We start from the raw sequence: 15,465 nt of genomic DNA, 5'->3' as shown, positions 1-15,465 counted from the left end.
CACCTTCGGATTACCATAAGACACATAGGAGGTTTGACATGGTACAAGGACAGCGGAAAAGGAGGGAAATTCAAGTTGATGACGTAGATCAAACAGACACCGCTGGACAGCAGTTTACGGATTTCTCTAAGGGCCTGTTGCCATTCTGGGGTCCTATCTTTAATAGTAGGGCCATCAGACGCCTTTCGAGGGTAATGGAAAGGGTAGTGAATACTGAAGCTGACATTGCAGCAAATATGTCCCTGGAGATGCAGGCTATGAGATTATTTACGATCCAGAATAGAATGGTGCTTGACGTCATCCTGGCGGATAGGGGTGGAGCCTGTCGCGTCATCGGGACGTCTTGTTGCGTGTATATTCCTGACTCCGCCCCGACAGTTAATTTGGCTGTGCAGAAACTCCATAGGTTAGCCGCCGAACTTCATCAAGATACTGGTACTTGGTCCTTACAGTCATGGTTGTGGGGTCTTTTCTCTTCCTGGGGTTGGAAAATATTCATGGTCATTGTAGGTGTAATAGGTTTCCTACTGTCATGCTGCCTCTGTGTTTACTGTCTTCCCCCTTGTTGCTCTATGTGTGCCAGCAATATAAAAAAGTCTAAGAGACCAACGACACAGTATCCGGTATCCAATGATGTTGAGCTTGCTGATACTAATTGGCTGATGTTTATTCATGATGATGCTCTAGTTTAGGTACGACTTTCCAGCCCATAGATTTTGCTGTAAAGGCCCTCCTTTTGGTTAATAAATGGAAACAAACGTGTTAGCCACAGTCCGCTAACAGGAGGGTCTGATAGGCGTCAATTTCAAGTCCCGCCCCTTTGTGCATTATGCTTATGAGTTAGCGGAATGTGTCTAACTAATTACTTGTGTTTACGCATTTACATTTATGTTCTCATTATTCAGTTATTCACTTATGCGTGTGACATCATTGGGTGTTCTTAGCTTAGCTTGTGTGCCACCATTTTGAATCATTTCTCTATGTGCGTGCAAACTGCACTCGCTCATTCCCCCTCCCGTAGGAATAGGAATAATTCCTCATGTCAGCATATTTTCATTTCTTGGTTTACTGTAGCTGAAACTCCTGCTAACGAAACTCCTTATCAGGCCGTTCTCATGTGTTGGAGATGTAGCGGCCTGGCTCTGTGTCCTTGGGAGATGATAACAAGTGTTGCTATTGCAGGTGCAGATGCCTCTTGTATGAGGCCATTGTCTACACTCTTGTGGGACCAGTACTTTTCCATTATGGGCGTGTTTTACTCTGCCTTCTCTTATTATAATGTATCACCATGATGATGTGAGTCAGTCCTTCTCGACACACTCTTAGGGGTGAGGTCGATATAGGGCCCTCTCATATGGGAGTTTGTGGCCTAATAAACTTGCTTTGGTTATTCTTCTCCACTGTCCGGCTGACTTATTCTTGGGTAACTATAGGTGAGTGAGGTAAGTCACTCGGGTGGAATTAGCCACGCTTATCACCAGACAGTGACTGGCGGTGCTGCATTAGACGTTGATTGCTGCCAAAAGCACAATACCTTTAGACATTGGGTTTTCCCGCAAGGATCCGGCTCGCGGTGGTGCTAAAAAGTGTTTTAATATCGTGTATGTGTATAATGTTGATATTGTACACCGCATAAGGGTGCTCGCTCTCACTTGGGGAGGAGAGGTTAGATTAGGAATTGTCCACAATGTGCATAATCTTGACATAACAATATGAGTGGGCCTACTACTGCTAGTAATATTTCCAAATGTGTTTTATGCCCAAATGTACCTGATGTTCATGATATAATGATTGTGAATATGTGTGTTGAATATAAACGTTTTGACATACATCCTGTGTGAAGTCTCTTTTTATATGCTCCGTGTATTTATCGCAAGTGGCTGCTGTGCCTTTGCTTTACACATTGCTTCAGTGGAAAGCCTGACTGTTCAGTGCAAAGCTACCCAAGGGGGAGCACGGGTTGTACAGTGAGTGTAATCTCCTGCCCTTGGCCGAAGCTGTAGTTCTGCCTTGCTGGGGGCATCCCTTCAGCCAACCAGACACTGCCGGTTCCAACAGAACCAAAGTCCCAAAGGATGCTATTTTTAGTCTATTCAACCTTCATAAAACAGTGAGACAAATGCTAAACTAAACTACAAAAGCTTTACTTTCTGATCTCTCAATTTTAACACAAATTTGTGAAATGCATACTGTATACAATCAACTTTTGACAATAACAGTGTGTTTATTCATGCCGAGTACTTTCATTATTAATATCCCTTGTTTCCATTCCATTATTTTACCTCTGCATTGTAATAGAAAAATACAACTTAAAGTACTAGCATGCAAAGAAATAAAAGGCTGGTACAAAACAGATAGGTGCAATGACATTTTTGGATATTTAATGCTGTGACACGTTTTACCATTTTGAGCTGTATGAGCTGTAGCATGTGCAACAGACTGCACATGGCACAGGAGCTTGTCTTTTTCTGTACATTCTGGTACCTTTGCTAATTAACGCATAACTAAAACTGGAAGTGCAAGGCAAGTGCAAACAGGAACATGACAGCTTAAATCACTCACACCAGAAATGGACGTAAAAGTATTTTGCTGCTGTGTGTACAGAAATGAAATACCTGAATGAAATGTTGCTGCTCCCCGTATTGTCCTGCCTCGTGCTTATTGTCAGAGAAGCTTGCAATGCTGATGTGTCTGCTGTATCTGTTTTGTGTTTGTGACTCTATAACTATTCTGTGTGTTAGAAAGGCTCGGACAGAAAGTTCTTTGTGTATTTTCAACATTTTCAACCAAACCTGTTCAGGAGTGTGCATGGGGAGTCTACGCTCAGTGATCATTCAATTATTGGTGACTTTGCTGAGACTGCAAACAGCCATCAGTACACTAGTAAAAATATACCATCCTTGCTCAGAAGTTGATTGAAAAAATACAGCTGTGGTGAGAAGTTATTGTAATGTGCCATGAAGAAAATATTTCCAAGTAGTGTTGGCACAGTCACTTTAAAAACATAGTAGTTTTACTGAGACATTCTGATACTGCTGATGGGTTCTGACACTGTCATTTTAAAAGCACAGCAGCCATACTGAGCATCTCTGAAACTGTTTAATTACAGGATCTTGATATGGGCCCTCCACCGCTTTGGCACTGTGACTTTTATTGCTGAACTGTCTTGCCTTACTGTACTTTGTGCTGCTATTTTTTCCTCTATTATGTAACCGATGTGAAGTGCTCCGATACCCTCCGGTCAGGCTAGCGCTATATAAAACTCCTTAAATAAATAAAAAAATATAAACTGTCCTATTTAAGGTATAGTTGATAAGCATAGAACTCTTGCATCTATCCTATTCAAAGTACAACAACTTTTCTTAGTCCACCCCAAGCTCCGGGCCCTTTCCCCACTCCTCTCTCCTTTTTCACCAGACAGACTACCAACTTGTAGGACTCGACCAGAGTAATGTTTTCCATTTCCTACCTGACTGCAGCACCGTGTTAGTATTATAACCAGGGCCACTGGAATTATACGATGTGTTGCCGTGGAAATGTTTGCATGATTATAGATTTGCTGCATTTGCCACAAAATCCATCATCTGTCACCTATTCTGCAGATTTTAACAAAACAAAGTTTTGTTTCTAGCTCAAACTGTTCAAAAGTTACTAAAAATGCGCCGAGAGTTGTTGCTGCGCAGTGGAATGCCCTTTACAAAGCATCACCAGTCACCTTTCTGCTTCTTATTGCTATATTGGGGTGTTATACTAGTATTAGTGAAGTGCAACCAACGCACAGGCAGGCAGTGTTACCAAGTGTAAAATTGATGAAATAATACTATTATAAATGTGCCCCATTATGCCGCATAATTTGCCTTTTCTTGCCGCATATTTTACTCGACCCTGCCGCATAATGTGGCCTTCTCCTGCAACATAATTTGAGTGGTCCTGATTATAACATTCCTAAATAATTGGAAGTTATTATCTCAGGAAGGTAGCTCAGTGGATCAATGTGCCTGAGCATAAGTCCTCGGTTGTTCTTTGCTTGCAGTTCGTGCGATTAAATCCTCGAAGGGTCTACTCAGGTCTTTTACTTCCTTGTGGGTCGATAAAATGACTATCACTTCCTATAATCAACCTTTCTAGAGAACATTCTATTCACTTGTTGGAGCACTAGGTGGAACTCTGCTGATGTTGCATCAGTGTCAATAATTGCACTATTGCTACACGACTCCAGCAATGTGCAGTGGAGCGCGTGCAGCTATTTTTCACTTTTTATTTCGCTTTCTGTGCTTTGTAATTGCCTTTGATTGCTTCTGCACGGTGCTGTAGTCCTTTCTCCGTTTCCAAGTTCGTGGCTGCAGGAGATGTGAAGCCGTAAGGGCCGTTGCCTGGCGACGGCCCCTGGTTACTGTTACGTTGCCACGGACGCCGCGCGTGCAGCTGGCATCATCACCTGGATCAGCGCGAGACCCTCTCCAGCGCCTCAGCAGCAGCCCGGGCGGACTCGTCGAGGCCAGCAGAGGCAGTAGGGGTCGCAGTGCACCACAGGCAGCCGCAGCAGGGGTCGCAGTGCACCACAGGCAGCCGTAGATGGCCTCCAGGAGCGCTGGCACCCTCGTCACCCACAACAATGCCACCTACATCCCGCCTGCGCTCATGCCCGGGTAAGCGAGGGGGCTGTGGGCACCGCACCCCAATCACATACACCCCAAACACATAACAAGATGCAGCATTTTGTTCAAAGCCTCATTTACCTCACAAGTGAACTTTCATGCGAACTGAAGTTCACAAGGTTTAATCATGCAATACCACGTGTTTGACTTCACTCTAGAATAACTTCTGACTAGGTCATTTTGAAGACAGCTTTTTAGTGGAAACAAAAACAGATGTTCTAACTTTTTTTTTTTGCAGCGCCTTTATTCCATTCCCTAAACCACATCTCCAATGCACGATTACCGGAAAAGAAAATTATTTAGCTTGTAAAATCTTCACTTCCGCCTTAGACTGTTCAGGCATTTTAACTATATTGTTTTAAAGCTACATTGCTCCGAGGGTTGCCGCATAATCCCCAAAAGTGACCCTTACTTTAAAGCTCTGATTGCACTTTATTTAGCAAAATGGGTCTGGCGAACCGCTCTTAAAACAAGCACTGACAGATCAGTGTGTTTGGCTAATTTAGATGTGAAAGTGCTTTATTGACCGGTGAATTTTTGTGTGTAGCTGTAAGGATGGGCGAATATATGAATGAGTCAAAGTTTGATGAATATGTGACTGAGTCCATGGATAATGCATAGCCAAGTGAGTTCATGGATGAATGTTTGATTGCATTGATGAATGGGTGACTGCAAGGATTTAATAAGAAGACCAGGGCACCATTACACCAGGGCTGGGTACCCTTGTCCCAACACTGCGAAGCCTGTGTCAAGTATTACCACTATTATACCAGTCCATTATGGGTGTTCAGATTGTCACCACTCAGTTATCCTAGGGACATGTACTGATTTGCTCAATCTCTCATTGACCTTAACTGCATACTTGGGTTTGCCACATTACCCAGTAACCATTACTGCATATTTAAATATGCCCCATCACTCAAGGCTGTAGCGCGAGTTCAGATTTGCACCATCGCTCAGTAATCTTAGTGCATGTTAAAATGTACTGTCATTCTAGTTTCATTAGTGCATGGTCACTCGTTAACCCTTCCTAGATATGCTAACTGCAATGCTTTCCACACTCACGCAGTAATAATCAATCCATCCTGATATTTGCACTAACTCTCTATAATCTTTAACTGATGCTGAGATTTACACAATTGCTCAGAAATTCTTACTAACTACCCAGACTTATGGCATCAGTTATCAATCCGTAGTGCATATTGAGTTTTTCCACTGTGCTTCTTGGCACATGCTCATATTTGCCCCACCACTCAGTCATTCTTATAAATATTGTGTTTCAGTAGCTAGCCTAACATTATCTGTTTTTAATAGCAGACACTTGCAGCTAGTTGTATGGTGGACCTCATACATTTTTGTTGTTGTTGTTGCTACACGTGCACAGTTCATTTTTCCATGTATTATGTCACATAATTATTTTCCTCTGGTATTTAGGACTTTTGTATATTGTTTGCCCACAGGAGATTGGTTGGAGAAGAAAATGTCTCACAGGAGCCGCTCTTAGCTTATGCCTCTGTGCAGATGATGCCTTATCAGTTGCTCGGCTTATAGTAGCAGGGGCGGCTTATCCGCTATGGCGTAGGAACGCGCCCCACTGCTTTTAAGCAGTGAGAAACATAAAATAACAATAACTTAGAGTTATTGTCATTTTATGATTTGTGTCCTGCTGCTTTTCGGCGGGCGGGTGGGTGGGGCTGCTCTGCTCTCAGAGCAGGGCAGGGGAGGAGTTGTCTGCCCAAACCAGCCATGTGCACTTCCCTGTTCTCCAAGCAGGCTGCATTACAGCCCACCCCTCCAGCCCCTGGCTGAGCGCCGTGTCACAGTGCTCAGACCAATCACAACGCTGCATTGCTTAGGGTAGGAAGCCTGGCTGCCTGCTTCCTGCTCCTGCCGGAGGCAGGAGAGCAGGAGCAGAGAAGACACGGAACCCGGCCTCAAAGTAAGATTTTAATTAGCATTATTTCTGATTTCCCCCTTTCCACTCCCCCGTGCGACACCCAGCCCCCAACCCCCGTTTGCCATGCCGGCCACGACTGTAAAGCAGCCTAGGGCTGTCTGAGGGCACACCCACCTTGCTCTCCCATTGGGCGTGATGTATTCTGCGGCATTGGTCGAGCGTTCAAACGTCTGCTGGTGCCCCGCTTCCCTATAGCATGCTGGGACCTGTTCCCCTCAAGCACGTGTAACATTGGACCGGACTTGCTGGTTGGAGGCCCCGTTTGACTGTTCTTTTGTGCACTCATACAGGCCTACCAATAACACTTTCTCTCTGTAAAGTAACAAAACTCCATACCTCATGACTGACAGTCCCAACATCGAAAGGTTGTAATGTGAGCTGAGCCAAAATGTGAATGAAAAATGGAATAACCAATGACTGAAGGGGAGGCTCCAAACCTCTCTCTCCCTTCTAGGTAATATGTTTTGATTTCATAAGATCTGACAGGCAATTGAATCTATCTCTGCTGATGTGCAGGGAAACAGAGCGAGGAAGAGAGAGAAAGTGAATGTAGCATATTTGATCTGCAGCTCACCTTTTGCCTTTGTAAGAAAAGGTTTTTAGGGTGGATCTTAAACCAAAACGAGTGTGAAAAGCTCATTTCATTTTATTATGGATTACCTTTCCCCATCTCTGGGGTTTCTTGTGGCACTCTAAAGCATTCTGGGAGTTGTAGTCCTGTTTTGCGTCCATTGAACCAATTATATGATCAAATCAGATAGCAATGATTTGTAAGTGAATGTGTCAGACTGTAAACACAATGTACTCAATGACATCAAGTGAAGTGGACACTCTAAAGCTAACCCATTGGAGAGCTTCCTCTTTCACATTAGAGGGCAGAGGGCGTGACTGGGAGCACAAACCAGCCCTGGCAATTCACTTGGATTGGCCCCTTGGGTGGAGGGGGGGTGCTAGTGAAAGGCATTGCTGCTGCTTTTGCTATTGGGGGCCGATATTGAGGCACTGCAGCACAACCGTCCCCCAGTAACTAAAACGCCCCCCACCACTCAAAAAACGTCCAGAGCCTTCCAGCCCACTGGGGAAATGCCCAGTGCCGCAACGGCCAGTCCAGCCCTGATGCTATGTTATGTCCTCAGTAGCGATGGTGCGGAAAGTTGACACCTGCGTCATCATGGGGTAGATGTTTACAGTGGTAGGTGTTCTTCTATGTTGGTCGCAGCATTGAAGCCTACTCATAACTTCCGTCAAGAAATACCTTGAAAACTAAGTGCCAACTCCCACCAAAGCATTGTAATTCAGAAAAATCTCCAAGGAGAACGGTTTGATAAAGTGGTTGTAGAGAGAAGCATATAGGTATGTAAGCTTGGCTGCTGTTCGAGAGTGGTGTTTTTCGTAAACTCAACAGAACTGGAGAATGACCAAGTCATGTGTTTCATACACATCTCCCATGAGCTGTAATGTTGTTGCATATTTACATAGCGCAAACTCGACCCGAAGCTATTGGAGCACTTTACATGAGCACCGTATTTACATTACACCTTCAGGCACGGGAGATTAAGTGATTTGCCCAGAATCACAGGATGTGGACTCGACCCCAAGGCTTGAACACTGTTTTCCAGCACCAGAGTCGGCAGTCTAGCCGACGAACCACATCCTCTCCTCAATTACACAGATGGTGCAGGGGAGATTCAACAGACCGTTTCAGATTACACATATTGCCCCTGCTACAGTGCAGTCTTGTGCTGACATTTCACCAACGTTTAGTCCCACTGGTAGTTGCTGGAAAATGAGGAATGCTTACTAGTAATGGTAGGGTTTAAATGATGAGTATGGAGGGGTCAAGCGAGGTTAGGGAGGGTTTACGAAGATGCTTGCACCCACCCACAAAAGAGCAAGACCATTGCTATTCACAAGCTCGCCTTCTATTGTCAGTGCAACCTAAAAGGCACCGAAATAGTAGTAAATGTACTTCAGCACCACACATGGCCAACCACCAGTACTGTAACATCCTCTTATACAAAATAATGGACGGAGGGACGTGAAATAAAAGCCCATAGGAAATAATGTTAAAATAAATCATTTAATCTATTTAAAACATAAATATAAATACTTCACGTAAAAAAACGTGTCCATGAATAAAACAGCCATCATTTTATTTCAAAATATTTTGTTAACCTTTTTTCAATTTACAAACGAATGTACTAGTATGTTTGAAAAATAATTACATTAATTTTACACATAAGTTTAAATCATTTTAATAAATAACATTTAATTTTTTTACTTTAGTTGGGAATTTCTTTGATTTAAATGTCAGAAAAATATATTTTTTAATGTAATATATTCAAAATAATACTTATTTTAATTTAAAATGAAGTTTGCAATGCTGTAGTAGTTTTAATATTGTTCAACATTTAACATAAATATATCAAATGAATTATCATTGATATTCAACATGAACACTCAATTTAAAAAAAAGTTTTCCTTATTGTTTACCAAGGTAAGATCTCTACCTTGAATACGGAGGTCTCTGTCAAGAGTGCGGAATGTCACATAAAGTCGTATAGTCACTAGTAGTAACTTTACAATTGTATTTGACATTTGTTCTGACGCTACACAATATTTGACTGGGTGGGGACAAGTGTGAGTCTATACTTTTGAGTAATTTTACACTCATAAGAAGTGAATAGCCAAAAGTAGTAAAGTTACTCAAAAGTTTAAGAGTACATTTACTTGTAGTAAATACACAGGTGTAGATTTATTTTTGTGAATATGCCTTTTAATGACAAAAAGATAAAGTCAGCCCCATGGTCGGTGGTGACATGGGAAATCGTGGTGCTGAATAGTAGATGTTTATTTTTACCCTTTCATTGAGCGAGCACTAAATATTCCTTTACTCTCATTAGCTACATGGCCTACCTCTTTTTAAAATGAATAAGACGGGTTTCTGTCCCATGCATGGGACCGAAACCGCCCTGGTTGCAGTGACGGAAGCAGCCAGGAGGATCATGGATCGGTGAGGATCGGTGGCAGTCATCCTCCTCGATCTAAGTGCTGCCTTCGACACGGTGAACCACAAAATTCTACTGCATCGACTCCTTAGCTTAGGAGTCTCAGGGACAGCGATTGCCTTACTTGTATCCTTTCTGGATGACCGTTCATTCCAGGTCTTCGAGGCTGACATCATCTCCCCCAGTAAACCCCTGGGTTGTGGGGTGCCGCAGGGCTCTTCCTTGAGCCCTACGCTATTTAATATTTACATGAGTCCACTAGCTGAGATAGTCCATCCGCTCGGGATAAAAATCATCACATATGCCGACGACACTCAGCTAGTGGTATCCCTCAATCAGTCAGATACACACAAAGCACAGGTCCACCTGAGGGGCTGTCTAGAAGAAGTTAAGAACTAGATGACCTCCTCATGCCTTAAATTAAATGGAGACAAAACTGAGCTAATGCACCTTGACAACCCCCCTGCCTCTACGATTAACTCACTCTGGCCCGCCTGCCTTGGCCCCCTACTCCCTACATCCAAAGACACTATAAAGAGCCTCGGCATTTGGCTGGACAAATCACTTAGCTTCAACTGTCAGGCAGCCAAACTTTCAGCCACTTGCTTTGGGCTTCTCAGATTACTTTGGAAGATCCTCCCCCTCCTGCCCTTTGGGGCAAGACAGCCCATAGTCCAGGGCCTAATTCTGTCCCGTCTCGATTTTGGTAACACCCTTTACCTGGGAGTCCCCCAAAAAACCCTACGGAAGCTCCAGATTATACAAAACTGTGCCGCTCGAACTCTGCTTCAGATTCCCAGCCGTCTCTCAGCCAGGCCTAGTCTGAAAAGCCGTCATTGGCTTCCTGTCAGGGAGAGAATTAATTTCAAGACTCTCTGCATCTCCCATTGAGCTTTCTGGAAAACTGGGGCTGCCATTAATCATCCCCTGATCACCCCCTACCACCCCACCAAACAGCTCCGCTTAGCACACTCCTTCCTCGTCACATTCCCCAGGATCAAGAGATCCAGATGCGGGGGCCGGCTATTCTCGTACAATGCGGCCAAACTGTGGAACTCCCTCCCTCTTCATCTGAGATCCGAGCCTAACTTATTCCTGTTCCGCAAACACCTAAAAACCATCCGTTTTAAGAAACCTGAATAAAATCTCTTGTTAGCAGTTTTACCTGAAAGCATCACTCATTTTAGCACTAGGACGCCTCAGGGCAGCTACCGCGCTTTATAAATTCTCTTTCCATTTCATTTCATTTCATATGACATCTTTTTTCTCTTAGTAAGCTTCCTTTCATTGTTTCCCATAACCTTTCCTTGTAGATTTTCATTTACTTATTTAGGGATAAATATCTACGTGGAGGGTCAGAGTGAAAACATAAAATGTTATATATATTTTACAAAATCGAGTCATAGACAGCAGAATAGGCAAGTCATACTGGCTCATAAATAATACCCTCTATTTCCATAAACAATACAGAATCAAAAAACAGACAGGTGAGACCCATTTTCCATGCTAGGCTTCAAGTGCAGTGGTGATAATATCTTAATTTTAAATAATGTATATGCGGCGCAATGGTGCAGAAATGTAGACGCACTTATGGTAACAGAAAGGGCGGTATACAAAACAAGAGCCAACCCACGCAAGTGGAACAAAATCTGGCAGCCGTGGAATACATACAGGGGGGACATTTGTGACCCATTATCAGAGGACGAAGTGGATAGCTCTGAGGATGAGACAGAGGAGAGCTAATTGATTGCCCTAACTAACCGGGGATATTGTTAGAACTTTAGGATTACTTGATCACTGTTCAGGTTAGGATTGTGGACCTTCCGGGTGGGGATTAGGTGCACTAATGTGATGCCTAGCAGGATAAACTGAAAGATCTATGAAACAAGGAAAGCCGTGTGTTATTTTACTGAGTCACAAATTGAGTTGTTGTTAATATAAAACAGAAAAGCAATATGATAACAAATGTATGTAATAAAATGAATCACAGCCCAATAAGTATTAATACCCGCAGAATCCGTGAACCATCTAACAGTAACAGCCGGCCTCAGGGTTGTAGGCGCAAATATGTATGTTGTTGGAACTTCAATAAAATCTTGCATTTAAAAAAAAAAAAAAAATAATAATGTATATGCAGAAATACGTATACACATGAGAAGAAATAACCTTAACTTCAATAGGCGGCCTCCGCCATCAAGGAAGTAACCACAACACTATGCCTCCCAAACACAAAACACTTTATCACTCAAATGCCAGTTTAAATTTCAGAAATGTAACCTTTGCCAAGAGCAAGAGTGCATGAACGCCGCCGCACCTGTCACCGGGAAGCCAGCTATATCCAAGCCTGACTATGCCAGACAATGCCACAAACATTCACACATAATATAACTACTATAATACAGTAACACTAGAATAACAATGCATGCACACTCCATACCTCACTTACCTCCAGAGACCACAGTCTGCATGATGTTCAGAAACGTGTAGCAACACACCTTCCAGTTCCTGATAATCCAAAGCCACATAGTAATGTACAATCAAGACAACCCAGAGCAGGTCAGTAATGCACATTCAAACCATCTCTCAGAGTCATGCGGTAATGTATGTTCCAACCAACTCGGGGTATGTGGCAGCTCCTACTCCAGACAGTCCAGAGGCATTTTGTAATGTACAGCCCAGACTACAAGCAATAACAGATTCCAGAAAACACACAAAAACTAAGATGCCACATAATTGGCAGACATGGGCTATACAAATACCAGTAATGTAACACACGAACAAATGTAATTGTTTTGGAACAGTAATGTTTCCTGCATGGCTCTGGAAGTGTGCACCCCCGCCCTATGTGATTCCCTTCCCTGAAAGTCTTAGTAGGTTTTAAATAACCTCCTACCCCTGCCACCTCCCCGTAGATCCCATCAATTCTCCATGCTTACTGTGGGACCTCTTGTTTACAAGGATGGAGACCCCAAAGCATGGTTCTGATGTTGGAAAGCAACCACAAGTACAGCCCTCTTTAAAAGGAGGATGTGTGCCCTCTCTACTGGGGTTTATGCCACAGTGTAATATATAGTGAAAGGACAGGCCTTTTTTCTGTCTTCTTCAGAGAGTGACATCTAATGGCCTCCCCTATCTAAAAGCTCACCCAGGCTCTATCAATCGGTTCTTTCACAATTACCTGAGTGGGTTAAGAGTTAAAGATATATTTCAAACTTGTGTGTGGTCCAGGATGAATGAGGAAACTATTTGCATGCTTGCCTAGCTGCCCCAGAACATCACATTTAAATTCTCTGTGTTTTCTGTATAGCAGCACAAAATGGAGGAAGGCTTGGTGTAGGCTTGGCCAGGTCTTTTCAAACCTGGAAGCCTGTACTCTTGCATTAATTCCATTTTCTAGTCCATTACCTTAAAACAAAGGGTAACAGTGTCCTGTGGGTGGGGAGTCAGATTCCACCTATTAGACCTGTCAGCCTTACGGTGGTCTTCCCTCAAACATTTTGCCTCACCTCCTTGTTTCCTGCACTTATTAATGTTGGCCTTAGGACTCTGCACTTTACCACTGCCAAACAGTGCTAAAGTGTTTGTGCTCACTCCCCTAAACATGGTTACATTGGCTCATACGCAATTGGCATATTTACTTTATTTGTAAGTCCTTCAAAAAGTGGTATACTATTTACACAGGGCCTGTAAATTAAATGCTCCCAGTGGGTCTGCAGCACTTACTGTGACACCCACTTAAGTAGCACTTTAAAACAAGTCCCAGACCTGCCATTACTACCTGAATGCAGTTTTAAACAACTATGTTGACTTGGCATTTAGACCCCTTACTAAGCCAAGCCCAAATCCACTTTAATTGCATGTAGGCCACTCTGTAGGTAGCTCCTACGGCAGGGTGCTGTGCAATTAAAAGGTTGGACAGGTACTTTTAACTTTTACATGTCCTGGCAATGAAAAACTCCTAAAATTCACTACTGTGAGGCCTACTCTTCCCGTAAGAAAACATTGGAGATTCCTTATTGCATTCAATGAGCTGTAATTTCCAAATGTTATCAGGGACCTAGCTCATGTTTGGTGTCTTTGGAATTGGTGTGAAGAGCCCAATTTAATGGTAAAGTCGGGTTTTGATCACAATTTTAAAAATAGCACTTTTAGAAAGTTGTAAAAAGAATAATTGAGGATCGAATGCTGAACAATGTCAAACACTCACCCCCAGTAGAATGATCTGCTTCTAAATCCATTGTTTTTTGCTCACAGGGGCACCACAGTTTGGGTCGAGATATATGCAAATCAGTCTTGACCCTGCTCCCCCTCTGAACAGTCCAGCCAGGCACTGCCAGGCCAGGTCCTCCCAGTACCAGAAACAAGTATCCTAGGACCGGTTTCGGGGTATCACCCCTCATCAGTCAGGATAGCCTGAATCCAGTGGCATGGCTCTTTACAAAGTCTGATATGGACAGACTAGTGACTCAAGGAGGCAGCTTGTATCTAGAACTATGGGTGGTGGGAGCTGCCACAGCCATGAAGACATCTCACCAGACCAGGACTTTGTGCTTCTATTCCCTAGAACCACTTTAAAGTCATGATCACAACCAACTCATATCTGAAATGGTGCCTTAAATTTGTGGGAGTTTGTTGGGTTCCCAACCAATAGGTGATACCTTACAACAGAGATACCAGTGCACATCCCTTCTTGTTGCTATTATCCAATTGGCAATCAGCCACGACAGTTCAATATTTTCACTCTCCTCGTTGTCCTCAAACAAACAAGTACAATGTTCATTAATGTTCAATTTCCATTTATTATTGATTTCTTTCTTTTGCCACACCGTCACAGCCGATGCGCGTTTCGCCCTCCGCGGGCTTTTTCAAGGCCAGAATATAATGTGGTGCGCATTCCCAGAAGGGGCTTCTGGGAAGGCGAACGCGAAAGAAGGACTCCATACGAACGCCAAAGTAATGCGCTATGGCGATGGAACTTATCAAGGCTCCAGATAGCGCTCAGTAATTCGCATTTTGACATATGAATGGTCTCTACGACTTACTAACTCTTGTGAATTGGACTTAAGCACTTGAATTATTGACGTAAATTCTGCGCACCACATTATATTCTGGCCTTGAAAAAGCCCGCGGAGGGCGAAACGCGCGTCGGCTGTGACGGTGTGGCAAAAGAAAGAAATCAATAATAAATGGAAATTGAACATTAATGAACATTGTACTTGTTTGTTTGAGGACAACGAGGAGAGTGAAAATATTGAACTGTCGTGGCTGATTGCCAATTGGATAATAGCAACAAGAAGGGATGTGCACTGGTATCTCTGTTGTAATGTGTATATGATACTCTGTCTCACCCTGAGTGAGCAGGATATTGTGGATTGGTGCTACAAGGTGGATGAGCACGATACCGGACGAACACTCCCACAAGGTGTACTAAATTTATACCATATGAAATCATGACAAGCGAAATATGCTGTTAGGATGTGCTGATCAAACAAAGCAAATCCACCATTCTTCGTTGTTGAAATAGGTGATACCTATTGGCACAAATATTGTTGCATATACCGTGTCCAGAAACACTCTTGTATGAGCACCGAAGGACGGAGCCCTCAAACACGAAATCCAGAGACTAGAGCCACTTCCAGTTACCTCTGCCCAGACCAGCACCCCTTTACAGTTGAGAAGATCGGTTTTGGGCTGTGGTTTTCGTGTAGAAATGTCTCAAGTCTTCTGAGTGATGCTTCTTAAGCCCACATCTGTTACAATACTAAGACAGAGGGTAAGCATGTCGTCCCTCAATGAGGCTCCTGGTTTAGCATGCTTGGACTTCTTAGTTTCACTTTATTGA

General features: G+C 43.3%; 1 protein-coding gene across 1 annotated transcript in view; it reads left to right on the top strand.

Annotated features, from left to right (window-relative positions):
- The first annotated feature begins 4,482 nt into the window (after positions 1 to 4,482).
- The window catches only part of CIMIP2C (ciliary microtubule inner protein 2C), a 66,533-nt gene continuing 55,550 nt past the window's right edge, over positions 4,483 to 15,465 (top strand). Inside the window, exon 1 of the mRNA XM_078649976.1 lies at positions 4,483 to 4,649. Within this exon, the coding sequence (XP_078506102.1) occupies positions 4,576 to 4,649 (74 nt within the window). The 5' untranslated portion in view covers positions 4,483 to 4,575. The remainder of the gene's footprint in view (positions 4,650 to 15,465) is intronic.

Source organism: Lissotriton helveticus, chromosome 6 (genome assembly GCF_964261635.1).
Source record: "Lissotriton helveticus chromosome 6, aLisHel1.1, whole genome shotgun sequence".
Lineage (NCBI taxonomy): Eukaryota > Metazoa > Chordata > Amphibia > Caudata > Salamandridae > Lissotriton > Lissotriton helveticus.
The sequence above is the reverse complement of the archived record's forward strand: the minus strand, read 5'-3'. Positions and strand labels throughout refer to the sequence as shown.